Source organism: Simochromis diagramma, unplaced genomic scaffold (genome assembly GCF_900408965.1).
Source record: "Simochromis diagramma unplaced genomic scaffold, fSimDia1.1 OVJJ01000308.1, whole genome shotgun sequence".
NCBI classification, from domain to species: Eukaryota; Metazoa; Chordata; class Actinopteri; order Cichliformes; family Cichlidae; genus Simochromis; species Simochromis diagramma.
In genome coordinates this window covers 119251-136106 of record NW_024386785.1, presented here as the reverse complement: position 1 = coordinate 136106, position 16856 = coordinate 119251, and the positions used below count along the sequence as shown (strand labels likewise).

The 16856-nt window shown below is 37.4% G+C and overlaps 2 protein-coding genes across 3 annotated transcripts; both read left to right on the top strand.

The window, feature by feature from the left end:
• Positions 1-3: 3 nt before the first annotated feature.
• On the top strand, positions 4-7013 carry LOC120727971. 2 transcript variants are annotated; one of them, XM_040022590.1, is made up of 7 exons: positions 4-1102; positions 2455-2568; positions 2996-3184; positions 3948-4049; positions 5050-5087; positions 5171-5314; positions 5710-7013. In XM_040022590.1, exons 1-7 carry the CDS (start codon positions 1063-1065, stop codon positions 5896-5898), a joined length of 816 nt encoding a protein of 271 aa, XP_039878524.1. In that variant the 5' UTR covers positions 4-1062; the 3' UTR covers positions 5899-7013. The 2 variants fall into 2 exon arrangements, with proteins under 2 accessions (XP_039878524.1, XP_039878525.1); XM_040022591.1 differs by lacking the exon at positions 4-1102 and having other exon boundaries at positions 1802-2783.
• Positions 7014-7877: 864 nt separating this feature from the next.
• LOC120727970 lies at positions 7878-14183 on the top strand. The gene is made up of 6 exons (XM_040022589.1): positions 7878-9818; positions 10021-10203; positions 10726-10836; positions 11050-11084; positions 11167-11313; positions 12941-14183. The coding sequence occupies exons 1-6, from the start codon at positions 9755-9757 to the stop codon at positions 13127-13129; spliced, it is 729 nt and encodes a 242-aa protein (XP_039878523.1). The 5' UTR covers positions 7878-9754; the 3' UTR covers positions 13130-14183.
• The last annotated feature ends 2673 nt before the right edge of the window (positions 14184-16856 follow it).

The window sequence follows — 16856 nt, the reverse complement described above, 5'->3', positions numbered from 1 at the left end:
ACTTCCTGGTGATGCAAAATGAGTGGGTCGTGAGTTAAACTTCTCATGGCAAGCAACTAAAGCAACCACCAATGAGAGTAGAAATGAAAATATTGATGATTGACCTATGACAGTATAGATTAGGCAACCAGAAGCTGTAATTTCCACTAGGGGCTGAATGTTAGCGGCAAAGTGATGCACAATGTGAGTCACTTCCTGTGTGAATGCCCTTTTACTTGTTTTGTAATCACTGCCTACAACAAACTCACAGTTTGAAGCCACCATGCTTCTGCTGCTGATGTTCTCATAGTAGGAGTCTTCTGTGGTCACTGTTTAAGTACCTTGATAACAAAGCAGTCAAGGTTTTATTGCCACATCCTTTCTGAGTACTTTTTCCTGATGATGTGCGTCAGTTTACCAACTTGTAATGTGACTTTCAGGAGAATAAAGCACCATTCAACAAAGCAAAAGTCATCTCAAACTGGTGTCATTAACACTTTGTTAAGCTTCAATCACCAGAACACTTTAAAGATACAGTGAAACAGAAATTTCAGTGTCCAGCTGACAAAATCTGAAGAACTTCGATTGCAGGATTCATTATTTTCTCTGTGAGAAACATATTTATTACTCAAAAAAAGAAAGGATTGAATTTTTCATGCATTTGTGAATCTTATATGCATTATGCCGTGCAAGTGGTCCAACCACTGTGTGTCAGTTTGACAGAAACCTTGCAATCACATCTGTTTTACTGCTTTATGGCAAAAGTTTTGTACGAGAAAAAAACAATTATATATCTTGTACGCCAATTCAACAGCCTGTCTCCGTCAAACTCATTAGCCACATGCAGCGAGAAGCCAGTGCGTACACAAGAGTGTCTGCTTTAAACTTTGGCATAAACATAATTTCATAAACACAGCAACACAGATGAGATGCTTTTTAGGCAGAAAATGAAATGAAAATTAGCCTATGACACATTTAGAAGAAGGGGAGTGTGTGTGTGTGTGTCTCCTCATTATTGAGAGAAGTTCCTGTTTTGTGACTTAAGAAGGAAGAGAAACAGCATTAAACCATCAGAGCCTCAAGATGAAAGCCTGTCACACTCTGGTCTGCTTCATCATCCTTAGTGAGTGAATTCTAAATTTTAATTTCCGTGTTCTCTTTCTTTCTTTGTTGTTTGCGTCTTTATTTTCTGTTTATTAAAAACAGAAAATGGTGTCTGTTTATTAAAAATCAATCACCAGGTTTGTTTGTTTATTGGTTTTTCATGTTGAATCATTGATTTCAGTTGAACCACAAACTGTTTCAGTCTTTCTTAATTTTCTTCTCTTACATGTTTGTTTTGTGGTGTTTATAGCTGGAAACATGTAACTTGAACATGCAGGTCACTGAAAATGGAAGTTTTAAAACAATAAAAAAAAATGTCTGTGAAGGTTCTCAGTCATCCAGGTCATCGTAGTCTAGTCCCAGATTTGAACCCAGTGGGAGTTAATCCAGTTTTGATATCTCTTCCCAGACGCCTTAACGCCCACTCACATCCTGGGCCATCTGACCTCAGGAAATCACATGATAGGGTGGGGCCAGGTTTCACAATGAGCTCACCCGAAACCCTGGCTGATTGTGACCCACACTTGTTTTCACACCTCGGCTCATGTGATTAGAGGATCATCAGGGGGTCCTTTGTCCCTCTTTGGGGGGAAACTCCCACTGGGTTTAAATCTGGGACTCCCCACCATTTGACCTTAGAACTGAAGAAGCTTCTCAGATGAGAGGTGAAACGTCTTCAAGCAACTTAAAGAAGTCCAGACGCTTTTCTTTCCAAACTCCTTAGAATAAAAAAAAAAAATCACATAAATAATATTCTTTAAGCTGCATTTTGCTCCTTAGTTCTTGTTAGGTTCATCCTAATCTCATATGCAGAAATGGCTATTCTCATTTTTGTTGTATCTTTTGTGAACGTTGCCCATACTAAAACTTGCAGGTGTCTTTTCATGTATAGACAGTCTCACTGTTTTGCCAAATACAAATGTATCCAAGCAAACTAGCAGGAAATGTATATTTAGACACAACTAAATTCTATGAGCATTTTCGAAACCCCACATGCACCTGGTTCCTCTTTTTTGAACTAATTAGGCATCAGTCAGGTTTTTTTAGGCTCACAAGAAAAACCACAGCATGCATGTTCAAAAAATGAAAATTTTAATGTTGAGCAACAATCCCAAAACATTTTCCACGATAGAAACAATTATTATTCAATACACTGTAAAAAATATGGAGATGAATACATCATTAGAAGCAAATGACACTCAAGTAACTCTCTGTCAGCAGATGTTTGTGTAGATGTCAGAATCAGGAAGTTTGTTTTTTAAATTTTTTAAATATTTAAATAACAATATGAAGAATTTAACTGTACAATTAAAGCACATAATGATCTGTCTTTATAGGATGATGGTAACTATTGAATGCTAATCTTTTCAGCAGCACAGCAGGATGGTCTTGTCAATGCAGAAACACCCAGACACAGAAAAATGGAAGGAGAAGACGTCACACTTGAATGCAGGTTCTTTATCAGTGGAAGCAGGAGGCTCTTCTGTAAGGAAGAATGTGAAAAGGGAAACATTCTGATTAATACAACTGCTGACACATTTCAGAGCGGCAGATACAGCATTCAATATGTCAAAAAAAATTTAATTATGATATTATGTATGTGAGCATCGCACAGCTGAAACAGTCTGACTCAGGAAGGTACAAGTGTTTTTTGGACAGCACTTTGAAACCAGATTATTTTGAGATAATTGTCACTGAAGGTAAGTCTCTACAAAAATTGTATCCATATTTCTGAAGATGTGAACATATTCACATCTCATTGGCAACAACATTTCTTTCAATTGATCTCCATTCAGTCATTTTTTGAATATAAGCTTAGCGTTGCCATAAAACACCTGTTAACCTACATTACTCGCATGCAGACATACAAACTGCAGGATTGTTTTTGTACTGATTGTTTCCTTGTTCACAGCTGTAAAAACTTCAACACCAGGCTCTACTCCAAAAGCTTTTTCATCATCAACCTTTCTCCTATCAACCTCAACAACAGCAACAACAGCAGCAACAACAACACAAAGTTTTAACTTCAGTTTAGAAAGCGCTACATCTACATCCTCCTCCACTGAAATCCTGAACCCTTCTGAGACACCTGCAGGTCCAGGTATGGGTTCGTCTGTGTATTTATCAAAAACCTCAACCACATTCAAGAGCAGTAGAAACATCGCTCGGTCATATTACTAAAGTGTAAACTTAACGTGTAAACTTTAATTCATTAACTAATGATGCGTTGTCAGCTATTTGATTTTGTAATTTTAAGCACAATGTACAAAATGAGTAAAGTTTTCAAACAAATGCAGTGCATAAACAGTGCAAGAGTTAAATGAAGAACTCAGGAACTGCACATGAACAGCTGAGTGAGACCACGTTTGACTTCCTTAAAGCACCATGACATGAGATCTAGATGACAGATGTTATAGACTTCCACTTCTGTGTGGTTACCTGTTACTGTGTGGTCATATCTCAGTGTTCTATATGTGATCCTATGACTATTATGCAATCAAAAAAATAGACAAAAATGCAGTGGGGAAAAGACTGCACAGAACTGGCCAATCTCATTAGCTGTGGGCTACGTCGACCTGACATTACGTTACATTTCTCATGATGTGCATGCAAGCTTAACGTAAAAAGTTAGACTTGATAGTCACACACAGGACAGCCTCATTTGAGTAGTTGGCACTGCATGTGATGGAGGATTCAAGTGCAACAGTCGAAACTGAAACTTCATCTGAAAATAAATTAGGAGGACCAAAAGTAATTTCATACAAATGAAATGTAACTCAGAGTATCTGTGTTTTGTTTGCATAATTCATCGCCAAATATTACGAGTGTGACAGTAAAAAGAAATGTGTTCTCTTGAGGTGCAGATAAGCCGCTTTATGTGATTCTGATTCTGGTCATTATGATCACCCTCTTATCAGCCGCTTTGCTGATTTTCTACAAGAAGATGAAGGCCATTAAACCTAAAGGTGAGTCTGTAGCACAGTGAGAAACCTCAGTTTTTTACCACTTCAGAGCATTTCTGCAGATTAACCTCAGGGTTAACCTTAATTAAGTTTTTATGCTGCACTGCAAAAATTCAAAAACTTACCAAATATATTTGTCTAATTTCAAGTCAAAAATATCTCATCGCAGTTAAAATAAGACACAATCAGCTACACAGTAACATTTCAGTGAGATATATGAACTCGTTTTTAGACAGTGCATCTTGGATCTGGAGAATTTTCACTTGTTCCAATTGCAGATTTTTTTTCACTTATTTCTTACAATTTTTTTTTTTTTTATTGTATTAAGTGAAAAAAATCTGCCAATGGAACAAGTGAAAATTCGGGCATAGTCAGTGTACAAATTTGATTCAGGTCACAAAGTACAATGTTGGTGTCGAGTTTTAGGATGGTTAAATGCTTATAGAAAAATAAAATTGTTGTTAAACTGATTTCTGATCTGGAAAAAGCTGCTGTGACAACATTCGATTGTTTGACTGAAAGGTGTTCAGCACAGAGTCACATTGACCAGTTTTCATACATTGCTAAACCATCGACTTAGGAAAATTCAAATTCATTAAAAGAAAAATGAAAAATGATGTAGTGACAGAGGTTTTAACTTCAGTAGACCTATCCATGTCTGTGACTCTCAGATGCTTCTACACTAGAAGCTAGAAGTACTAGACTGATACCCACTGGGTTGACTTATTAAGATGTTAGGATATATGAAAGCTGACAGATGTCCCGGTAAAGCTGAACATTTAAGAAGCACAACATCTGAACAGCTGGAAAAAAAGATGCAAGATGTAGCAGATTACAATAGGCACGAATTAAGTCAAGTGTGACTTGGCTGTGGCACTGAATACATCTTTAAGATTAAGTTGAAAGATATTCTTCATATTGTTCCCAAGTTTAGTTTCTTTTTTGTAGTTGGTTATAGTTCCTGGAAGGTGTTTAAGTTTGTGTTCTCACCTGCATTTTTCAGGACCTCCTGTAGAAACAGAATACGCCAATATCACACAGGTTAGTTTTAGAAATTATGAGACACGCAGTCTTCATTACCTTCTTATTTTTATCAGCTGGCCAGTATGTTCTCTTTTTTCCAGAATAACCGATTGTGTGAAGAGATAAGAGACGGCGGTTCGCCTCCTGTGGAAGTGTCTTCAGCTGATGCCTTTCCCAAAACCTGCCAGCGAGCTGGAGTTGAAAACCTCGAACTTTACAGCCTCATCACCTGTTCTCAAAGTAAAGTAAGTAGAACTGCGGTCTGACTGGTCAGAAACCAGAACAAACCTGTTTGAGTAGTGTCATTAGTAATCATTGATAGGATATTTTCTTTCTGCCAGCTAATAGTAAAAAATAAAAAAATGTCCAAATTCAGTGAACACGCTCTGGTTCAGGGTTATTAGGCTTGGCTTGGCTTTTTTAAGTCCAGGACAAATCCTTTGTTCCTAAATGCTATCATTTTCAGCTTCTGTGAGGTGATAATTTAATGCAGTAGCTGAGGTTGTAGGTTGTAGTGATTTGTTTAGTTTCAGTAAAACAAGTTTAGTAAAGTAAAAAAGTTTTTTTTCACTCCTGTTTTATCTGCTGGATGGGTTTATTTTTTAAGTACGTTTAAAGTTTAACCTCACTTATTTTTCAGGATGAAAATGACACAGATGAAGTTGATTACACTGAAGTGGATTTTTCCCACATTTCTGTAACTAACAGCGCCCTCTGTGGTAAATCAGGTGATGTTGTCTACTCCACACCTCAGATACATGCTAGCCCCAGGAACCATGTTAAAGATGCTTCACCTCCTCTGTACTCTACAAAACCAAAACTGAAATAAAATACAAACTGAAAAAAGCGCAACACCTGAAGAGTCTTGCACTGTCACTGCAAAGAGAATAGAGGTTGCAGAGGGGCGTAACAAAGTGTTTGAGAAGTGTTTTTTCACAAATGATTCAAAGTTTAACTTGGAAGCCACGGTGTGAAACAAAAGACTTCACATGATGTGATGATGGAACAGAATATTTATGTTTTATTTACACTTTGTATGCAGTAAATTTTATCCGACTGGATGTTTAGTTTTTTGGAACGAAGCTTGTTCACTGTAAAAGCTGTTTGTTTATGTTGTTTTGTACTAACAGTAGTTTTATAAAGTAAACAAGGATTTCTCTTAGCTACTGCATTTGAAAAACGACCTATACTGTCTTCTTTCAGTTTGGTTCTGTATTCTTATTTCACTGTTCTTATTTCATAGGAAACATATTGTACAGTGGGCTGAATTCAAAAGCCAGTTTATCTGATTGATTATGTTCACTATGTAAAAAAATATCTAAATCTAAAATATGCAGTCATTGTCATCAAAATATTTTTGTTATAAACCTGCGGTGAGTTATAAATATTTTTAATAACAGAGTATCGATGTTGACCTTTGTGTCCCTCTGGTGGCTACTTCTTTTAACCTTGCACAGTACAAAGTACTTTAATGAATGTTACACTATGTTCCTGAACTTTTGCCTCCTACTAAAGGCCTCTAGTGCAAAAGAGGATTTCCTGTACTACAAAGTTTCACTTCTTAAAGTTTACCAGGGTATATCACCATGGTAACTGGTATTAAACCTAACCTGCCCTGGAGCAGGTATTCTTCTAGAACTGATCAGATATGAAATAATTCCCTAACGACCAGTCAGCTCAACAGATGTTGGATTCACCGTTGCTGAAAGATCCCTCAGACCTCTGTGTGTGGATATTAAAGAGTGTAAGTTTACCAGTACACATTTTAAAATATCCTCTTTCCCTAATGACTATGCTTATTTTAATCCCCCCACTGGTTACAAACAATTTTATGCATTTATTTACTTTTTGTTTTTGTGAACTTCAGGAATGTATTGAGAGGTGTCCTTCTTTAAAACAGGAAGCTGATGACTCAGCTAAAGGTTGAGTCACCTGTCATCTCATGTTCTTCTGCATTCCATTTTGAATTCTGTTTTATTTTAATCCTTCCTCTCAGACAGTTGAAGACCACCGACACCGCAACTGAAAAAAAATAAAACTATTTTAAATATGAATATATCTAAATACTCAGTTGTATTCCAATTTTCTAGTCTTTACTTAATCTTTATTTTTGCTGGCTTTCTTTCTATTTCAATTCATTATTTTTTCCTTTGCGTCTATAAATTCTTTCTTACGTATTCTTTATTAAATATTCGTTGTAAATGAATATCTTCAGTGAGCAAAAAGGTTGAATTCATAATCTTTGTGACTTTCTCTTTTGATTATTTTTTTTTATTCATATCCATCCATCATTATTTCTACAGCAGTGTGTCACGTTCTTGTGTTGAGCTTGCTAGCCATCTGGCTTGCGGCTTTGTTTAGACTCCAAGGATGTAAATCCAGCCTAACGCAGCTTTAGAAGTGATGAGACACAAAAGCTAAACCAACACAGAATCCTTCACTCTGCAGTTCAAGAAGTTAAAGCAAAGGGGAGAAGTGTAGAGCTGTATGACGTGTGTGGGGGAGGGAGTCCATCATTAAGAGAAGTGAGAAGTTCCTGGTTTGTAAGACAAGCAATATGAAGACAGTATGTGGCACTGCGGTCTGTTTCATCTTTCTCAGTGAGTAAATTTTTGTATTATTACTCCTTCTTGCATATCATTGCTTTATGTGGTTAAATATGTTTATTGGAACATGACGTTTGTTAAAAATATGAGGTAACTTCCCCAAATATAAACAATGCAGGAACCTTTTTTAAGCATGTCTCCATTTTTTATTACCTAAGGTTAGCTTTTTTTTTTTTTCCAAAAATCTCCAGATTTTTTTGCATTGCACTTCAATATTTAATAAAATTTCCACGTATATACTTTTTTTTAAAGAGTAGTGTTATAGTTGAGATTTTTTATGGGGAACCGACAGTTTACAGTATCACTGTTTTGCAACACACTGGGAAAACTAAAAAAGCTGGGCTTAACATTTGGACTGTTGGAGCTGTTTTGCACCTTTGATGAACAATTGTAAAGTTTAACAGTGTTTCTTTGTCAGAGTGTTTGTGGTTAAACATGTTCAGAGGTGTAAGTGCCTCTGAAAGTACAACTTAACTTCCCCATTTTTATTTAAACACGACTTCAGTTTATTTTGTTTTTCAATAATTTCAGGGTTTTTTTTAAGAAATTATCCTGATTTTCTTGTATTGTTGTTGAATATACAGCCAAATATCTGCATACACTTGTTTTTTATTTATTTTATTTTAGGGGTGTATTTATAGTTGACAAGTACACACTGTTGTTTCAACCTCACCGCTTTGCAACACAAAGGAAGGAAAAAGGGAAACTGGTCTTAACGTTTGTTTGTTATTCTAGTCTGTGCGTGTGTGTGTGTGTGTGTGCGTGTGTGTGTGTGTGTGTGTGTGTGTGGACACAAAGAAAGTGCAGCCACTGTTGGGCCTTCTTCACCTGAACGCTGGTGTTGTGGGTCCAGGTGAGATCAGTGGAAATGTGGGTTTCCAGAAAGGGGGAGACAGATTTCCCCCTGTTCAACATTTATAATCAAAGGGTTGGGGATCTGTCTGTGCCTCCTGAAGTCCATTATGAGTTCTTTTGTTTTAAGGATGTTCAGCTTCAGGTTATTTTCTGAGCCTCAGCAGGAATCATTCTCTACCTCCACCCTGTATGCTGTCTCATCTCCATTAGAGAGGAGCCTATTCACGGTGGTGTCATCGGCGTACTTGAAGATGATGTTCATTGGTTGGATTGATGCACAATTATGTGTGTACATGGAGTAAATTAGGGGGCTGAGAATACAGCCCTGCGGAGACTTGATGCTGAGTGACAGTTGGGCGAAGAGTTGGAGGCAGTCTGACTGACTGAGGTCTGTTTGTGAGGAAATCTTTGAGTGAGGAGCATTTGGCAAGGGGAACACGAAGGTGGATCAGTTTGGTGGTAAATTATGTTTAACCATTCTTTGTTCGAAGATGATGCAACAGCAATGTTATTTTTTCATACTTGTTAAATATGAAACATAAAAGGAACAACACTGCATGAGTGTTGATATCCCGAAGTCTCTGAATGTTCAGCAACACATCTTCATTTTACGTGCGGAGGTCAGAAAAACGGACGAAGATGGATTCTGAAACGAGTAAAACTCAAGATGATATTCTAGCTTTTACACAAAACTTCAACTCTGAGTCTTCTTCAGCTGATGATTTGTGGAGATATTAGGAAAAAACATGACATTTGCTGTTTGTAAAATTACTTTACTTTACAAGTAAAGTAAGAATTTAGTGAATTCAACTAAACATTTATGACCGTTCACATGAAGTGAATAAAAGTGAATAAATTAAATTAAATTAAATGTACAAAAATGTATTATTCATAACATATTACAGGGTACATATTAACTATTGACTGTTCATCATTTCTACAGCCCTGCACGATGGAAACACTGGTCAAGTCAAAAGAGGAATTCCCACCTATAGAAGAAGGGAAGGAGAAAACATCAGAGTTGAATGCAAATTTTCTTACTCTGGAACCAAGAAGTTCTTCTGTAAGGGAAAATGTGAAAAAACAAATATCCTAATTGTAACAACAAAGAACGCAGCTAAAAATGACAGATACAGCATTCAGTATGTAGAAAAAAGTGTTCTGTCATCTGATATTCTCTATGTGAGCATCGGTCAGCTGAAAAAGTCGGACACAGGACCATACATGTGCTTGAGTAAAACCTGGCTTGGTGATCTGAGCCGTGAGTTTTACATTCTTGTCACAGAAGGTGAGTTCCAGCAAAAATATTTTTTTATGTCATTGCTTTACATAAACTTAAAATTCAGTTTTTATAAGTTCCACTGATGACCACAAACTAAACCTTACATGCAAACACTGAATCTGCTTTAAGCATAATTTTTAAGATTTAATCTCATTGTTTCATTGTTCATGTTGTTTGTATACTTCAACTTTAACATTTCTGTCATCAGGCTCAACAACAAAAACAGAAACAGCAACAGCAACAACATCAACAACAAAAACAACAAAAACAACAAAAACAACAAAAACAATACCAACAACAGAGACTTCAGTCTTCAGTTCAGAAAGTGCTGGAGTTTCATCAGTGTCCCCCGAAACCTCAAAACAGCCCCAGAGATCGCCTGCAAGTTCAGGTACATTATACATTTTATGTTTAATATGTAATATACTGATGTAGATATGATCTCGGTTATTCAGACCCTTTTCCATTAGTACCTGCACAGACTTGTTACGGTTTGGGTACCAGGCACTAAAACAGTACCTGCTCGGCCGGGTTTCCAAGAGATCCGAACTTGGCATCACTCGATGAGTTATGATAGCACCTTGTTCACAAAAATCAAAACCACCATTTTTGAAATCCGACATTGAGGGAAATGGCTACAAAAAATGATGCCGTGGTCCCCCAACTCTGGCGAAAAGCCACAGACCAAGCAGCAGGTGTGTCGACATCAGTGTTGCTTCATGTTGCATAATTACATCATGGCCTGCTCGCGCCACGTTGCTATAACAATGACCTCGCACATTAGGCAGTACTTGACTGTCATGGAAAACCAGTCAATCTGAGTCAAATTTTGGCGAGACACTGCGAGTCAATCCGAGTAGATAATGAAAAAAATCATTAGACTCTCTGAGTAAAACAATTGTGTTCTTTTAAGCTGCTGCAGGTATGCTTCCTTATGTGGGTCTGTTTCTGGCCATTATGATCATCCTCTTCTCGGCAGCTTTGCTGATTTTCTGCAAGAACAAGAGGGCCAGTAAAGACAAAGGTACACACACACACACACACACACACACACACACACAGAACACCTTGTTTTGAAAGGTACCGAAAAACATAAAATGCATTATTTATCTACCTCGGAGATGTCCGTGTGTGGAAGAAAGAAAAACGTTTTTAAAAGCAGAAATGAATGAAAATAACAGAGTTTCTGGTTTAATTCTTCAAATGTGGCTTATTTTTTGACCTGCATGTTTTTCAGGACCTTTGGAAAATGAAAATGGTGACATCACACAGGCGAGTTACAGGAATTCTGAGACACCTGAGCTTCATTACTGCTTGATTTGTATGAATAACCTGGGTTCTTCTTTCTCTACAGGTGAACCAGCTCTATGAAGAGATCAGAGAAATGGACACTTTGCCTCCCCTGGGTGTGTCCTCAGCTTACACGTACCCCAAATACTCCCAATCACATGGATTTGAAAACATAGACTTCCACAGCCTCAGCACCCCTCCTCAGAACACAGTAAGTAAAATTGTGGTCTGATTTTAAGCTTTGAGGTCAGAAATCTGGATCTTTATATTAAATTAGGTAACAGTTTGAGTAAAAAAGTAATGAGGACCTCAGGTTATGGCTGAGCAAGTACAGCGTCAGCAGATTAGAAATACGTTTTGATGACGGGGCTACATAGGGCCTTGGAAAATTCACAAAAAAAATCTTCAAGTCAATTCTCAAATTAACAGGTCACCAGTGAAAAGAAGCTAAAACAGGGCTCATGTGTTCTCAATTTTTGGTTTTAAGTAAGAAGTAAATGGTAAATGGCCTGCATTTGTATAGCGCTTTACTTAGTCCCTATGGACCCCTTTGCACTTTACACTACATTCAGTCATTCACCCATTCACACACACTCACACACTGGTGATGGCAAGCTACACTGTAGCCACAGCTGCCCCTGGGGCGCACCGACAGAGGCGAGGCTGCCGGACACTGGCGCCACCGGAGAAGTAAGAGGTCTGACTGTTGCATTTAGGATCAGCTGTAGTTTCTGTAAACCTTGTTCACCATTTAATTTCTTTAATTGGGTCATTCGCTGCACTGAGTTTAGGAATGTCAATGGGAAAGAGATGTGCAGCTGATGAAATCTTCACTGATGAAATTATGTTCACTATTTGTTCAAAATGTATTTCGAGAGATGATTAATCCATTTTACGAAGATTTTGGAGGAAGTAGTTAGTGTTGCTGTTGATTTGTTTTGCATCAGTAAAGTAGCTAGCTTGTTTTGTACACTCCATTTTTGTATATTCAACAATGTCGAGAATAACTGAGGATGTTAGAAAGATTTGGGACACAAAATGTGGATTTTTACTGTTTATGCATATATTAAGGGAAGAGCAGGCTGTACCTGCTGTGGAGACTGAGGTCTTTTGGAGTGAAGGGCCCACTCCTGAAGACCTTCTATGACTCTGTGGTGGCCTCAGCCATCTTTTACGGTGTGGTCTGCTGGGGCGACAACATCTCTGTCGGGGACAGGAGGAGACTGAACAGGCTGATCCGGAGGGCCAGCTCTGTTCTAGGATGCCCTCTGGACCCAGAGGCATGAGTGACAGGAGAATGGTGGCTAAGCTGTCATCCCTGCTGGACAGCATCTCCCACGCCATGCAGGAGACTCTGGCAGCACTGAGCAGCTCCTTCAGTGGCAGGCTGCAGCACCCACGATGTGGGATGGAGAGATTTTGCAGGTCTTTCCTCCACTCTGCTGTCAGACTCCACAACAAAGACTTCCACTGATCAAACACACACAAACCCACACATGTGCAATAGCAATAACACTAAGTGCATTACTCTTTTTCTGGCATCGCTGTATTATACTGAATTGTATATAGCATTTGTATTCTATTTTATTCGATTGTATGTAGTATTTTATTTTATTTTATTCTGTTCTATTGTGTACAGTATCTTATTGATATCTTATTCCAGTGTTGTTCTCTAATTTTTCTATGCAACTTTGCACTGTCCACTGCTGTAACAAAGCAAATTTCCCACGCGTGGGACTAATAAAGGTTATCTTATCTTATCTTAAATAAATCTATAAAAAATTATTTGATTAAAATTGCTTTTAAGAAACTAAAGTTTGTTCTCACTTTTCTTTCAGGCTGAAGACAACTCAAGTACTCTTCATTACTCTGAAGTCGATTTTTCCCACATTCCTGCCACCAACAGCGCTCCATCTCGTAATGCAACTGATGCTATTTACTCCACACCTGTGGTACACACCAGCCCTTCCAACCACACCAAAGATTCTTCATCTCCTCTGTACTCAGCAGTTAAAAAACGGTATTAATGCTGCCGATGGCACCTTCCCTCTCACAAAGATCAACAGGTGTTCGTAATTCATAGAAAATGAGGTTCTTTTCTACTTATTTAATTGAACTGAATGTTCAAACTATTAGCCTCGGATTAATTTATTTAATTACTTAGTAATATCTACTTTAACTTAACAGATAGTTGATTGCATGCATACTTTTTGGAAACTGGAGTATTTTCCATTAACAAATACAGGAAAACCCAACTGACATGGAACATCCATTGCTGTGTGAGAGCATGCAGTGGTCTCAGCTCAGTCAGCAGGTTGTTCTTGGAGAAACATCCATAAATGGAGTTAGCAAAACAGCTTCTTTCACATATAGAAATTTACCTCAAGTGATGTCTTTCTTGCCCAAACCCAACAAAACTGAGACTGAAAAGTGAATAATGGCATGAAAAGCTGCAGAAAACTCAAAAACATTCTGTCAGAAAACCCTAAAGACAAGTTCACTAGAGACAGTTTCTGTATACTTTCTGTTGGCAATGTAAACAAGCAAAAAAAACCAAAAAAAAAATAAAAAATGGGTGAATTTATTTAAAATATTATTTTAATAAAGCTTTTTGGGACTGCACTCTTCTTGCCCCATTATCCAGTGTTTTTGATCATGCTTGGCTCCCATAATCTCTATAATACATGGCGCAGTCTTATTGTTCAGGCCTGAAAGTGAAGCTGATTTGGAAGGTTCAACAAATCCAGCAAATCCAACCACATGTTAGACTTTAATGTGAAGATGCCTAAATCCACAGATGAAACAAAATGCAAACCACCATAAAAAAACAAATAAATGAGCAAAACACCAAATTGAATTATAGGCCCCCAGCTTTGCTCACAAACCTGCTTGTTTGTGTAATTTTGTACTGACACAGACACTGAAAGTACTGTGTTAATTGTTTTTACAATCTTAACAATATCACAGTTCTGTGGGTTATTGGATTTGCACAAGGATCTTTGTGTTCTTATTTTAGTTTGCTTCACTGTGCTCAACCTGATTTTTAAATCTGAATTAAAATAAACATGAACATCGACAGTTTTAACTGTATGGTCTTGATTGTTTGCAGAATATTTTTATAAATAAAGGTACATGGACTGGTTCTTATATAGCAATTTTTACTCTATTTGAACACTCAAAGTGCTTTATACAACACGCCTCGTTCACCCATTCACAGACATTCATTCTTTTTTCTACATCTAAATTGTTTCCATCCAACATTTACACACATTTATACTTATGCATGTTTCTGCTATTAATTCATAAATACAAACTGTCCTCTAGTGCAAATGTAGTAGTACAGGTCCTGTTGTGCCTGGTTATTTTCCCCTCTGCAGCTGTATTGTAACACATGGTGAAGTTTTTATTGCTATTGTAAACGTATTTATGGCATAGCGTCTGGTTCTGTGTGAAGTCAGATGGAAGAGGACTGTGCAGTGTTGTACTGCAAGACCTCCCTGTTCTATGTGGTGATGACCCAGCTATAAACCTTACCAGCATCTACAACGCTGGTATTTTTTCCCAGTGAGGAAGCACTACATCATAGTCGATGGATCAAAAACTCAAAGGCACCACCTAGTGGCGATGTATGAGAACTCAGAAACGGTGGTGTCGTAAAACAAATTTTCACTTCCATCTTTATTCATGAATGGATGCAAACACACCTTTGCTGCATTCATAATTTTAACAAAAATGAATTGTCTGCACCACAAGTTTGACTGAACGAGACCAGCAAAGTTGGAAAATAGAATACGTGTTTGGTGCAGGTAATCTAATTTCTAAAATCAAAAAGAGGAGGGGGAAAAATCAAGCTTTCAAATTTGCGTAGAAAGAACAAGAGAAAAAAAAGGTTTACCTTCAAATGTCAAACTACAAACTGCATCACAAAGCCACAGCGCTGTCTAATAATAGTACAGACAACAAGACAGCAAAATTTATTATAAACTGCGTTGTTTGCAATGACTTTTATACTGACTTTTTATATTGTTCACATAAGTTTGTGACTTTAATATCAGAGAATTTCATATATTTTTCATTTTTCCTTGGAGTAATATTTTCACTTCATGCAAATTTTTAAATGACTGCTTATTCAAACTTCCTATTGGGAATTGTTTTAATGCAACTTTCCTTGTGAAATCCAATGAAAATATAGTTACATCAACATAAGAAGAATGTGACAACTCGAAGGCAAAAAAGCTGTTTTGATAAAAAGGCTACATTTAGTTTTGACTTTTATAAGATTGCATCATGATGTTTTTTATTTTGTTGTTATTTTAAGTAACGCTTCATCTGGTGAACAGAACAAAAGCTCACTGGCACTAAAATAAGTTTCTCTGAAACCCAACGATTAATTTGTGAAGCAGGATTTCATCTCATCCAGGTTAGCCCTGGGTTCACTTTTCAGAAAAGCAAATTATTAATGAGAGCTAAGGACTAATCAAAACTCACTATTGCATTGCTACTTTTTTGTACTACAGCGTAATCAGCTGATTCTGTGCTATTTCCACCTAATCACGTTTATCTTCACAACCACATCACGCCTTCCTTTGTTAACTTATTTTTCTTTAGAATTTCTTCTTAATAGTTTAATAATTATTCACCATTTACTTTACTACTTTTGTTTTTGTCATTGCCCTATTTTTATCTACATTTGACACACAAACTACCCTGTGTAGTGTCTTTAAATGTCCATCATATTTCCATGAGATGACACATAAGCCAAGTGACGTAACATTGTGCATTGGCCTCAATATACAGAAACAGAGATATTTTTGAATAGTACAAAATGCACACAAATGAAGGGTTTGTATTTTTCTGAAATATCCCTGATGACATTTGTTTCCTATGGATATAATTATCATTATAGTTAAAACAGTAATAATAATAATAATAATAATGGATTGGATTTATATAGCGCTTTTCAAGGCACCCAAAGCGCTTTACAATACCACTATTCATTCACTCTCACATTCACACACTGGTGGAGGCTACGGTTGTAGCCACAGCTGCCCTGGGGCAGACTGACAGAAGCGAGGCTGCCATATCGCGCCATCGGCCCCTCTGGCCAACACCAGGAGGCGGTAGGTAAAGTGTCTTGCCCAGGGACACAACGACCAGGACAGAGAGCCCGGGGATCGAACCGGCGACCTTCCGGTTACAGATGCGCTTCCCAACCCCCTGTACAGTACAGAGTACTGTACTCTGTACTGTACATATACAGTCAATTTCTAGTTTTCAGCACTCAGGTACATGTGTGATTTTGGATGAGGATAACAACGTGAGATCTTTTCAGGGGATAGAAAACATGAGATATAATATAAATAAATAAGTAGAAATGCAGAGCTGAAGAATGGGCCTCATCATTAAGAGAAGTGAAAGGTTCCTGGTTTACAAGAGAAGAAGGAAGACAACAGCATTAAACCATCAGAACCTCAACATGAGAGCCTGTCACTTTTTGTTCTGCTTTATCTGTTACTTGTCTTTGTGTCAAGAGTTTTTTTTTTATATATAATTTGATCAGCTTCATGAAATGTGCTTTTTTCTGTTTACTGAGCAATCTACATGTCTATGTGACTTTTCACCTAATAACTTTGTGATGAACTTATTCAGCTACTAAATCACTTCCTGTTTTTAGAGAATAGATGTAGAGAAGAAAAACCGCAGCTCTTTCCGAGAACATGCAGTTGTAGAAAAGGGCAAGAACCTGTTGATTCT

What these genes read in the sequence shown, in the direction of transcription:
- LOC120727971 (XM_040022590.1), top strand. Translation starts at nt 1,063, where the DNA reads ATGAAAGCCTGTCACACTCTGGTCTGCTTCATCATCCTTA. An exon ending in GGTCTGCTTCATCATCCTTA is followed by an intron (nt 1,103 to 2,454) that starts GTGAGTGAATTC and finishes TAATCTTTTCAG; the next exon opens with CAGCACAGCAGGATGGTCTT. An exon ending in TGGAAGCAGGAGGCTCTTCT is followed by an intron (nt 2,569 to 2,995) that starts GTAAGGAAGAAT and finishes CCTTGTTCACAG; the next exon opens with CTGTAAAAACTTCAACACCA.
- LOC120727970 (XM_040022589.1), top strand. Translation starts at nt 9,755, where the DNA reads ATGTGCTTGAGTAAAACCTGGCTTGGTGATCTGAGCCGTGAGTTTTAC. An exon ending in AAAATGGTGACATCACACAG is followed by an intron (nt 11,085 to 11,166) that starts GCGAGTTACAGG and finishes CTTTCTCTACAG; the next exon opens with GTGAACCAGCTCTATGAAGA. An exon ending in GCACCCCTCCTCAGAACACA is followed by an intron (nt 11,314 to 12,940) that starts GTAAGTAAAATT and finishes CTTTTCTTTCAG; the next exon opens with GCTGAAGACAACTCAAGTAC.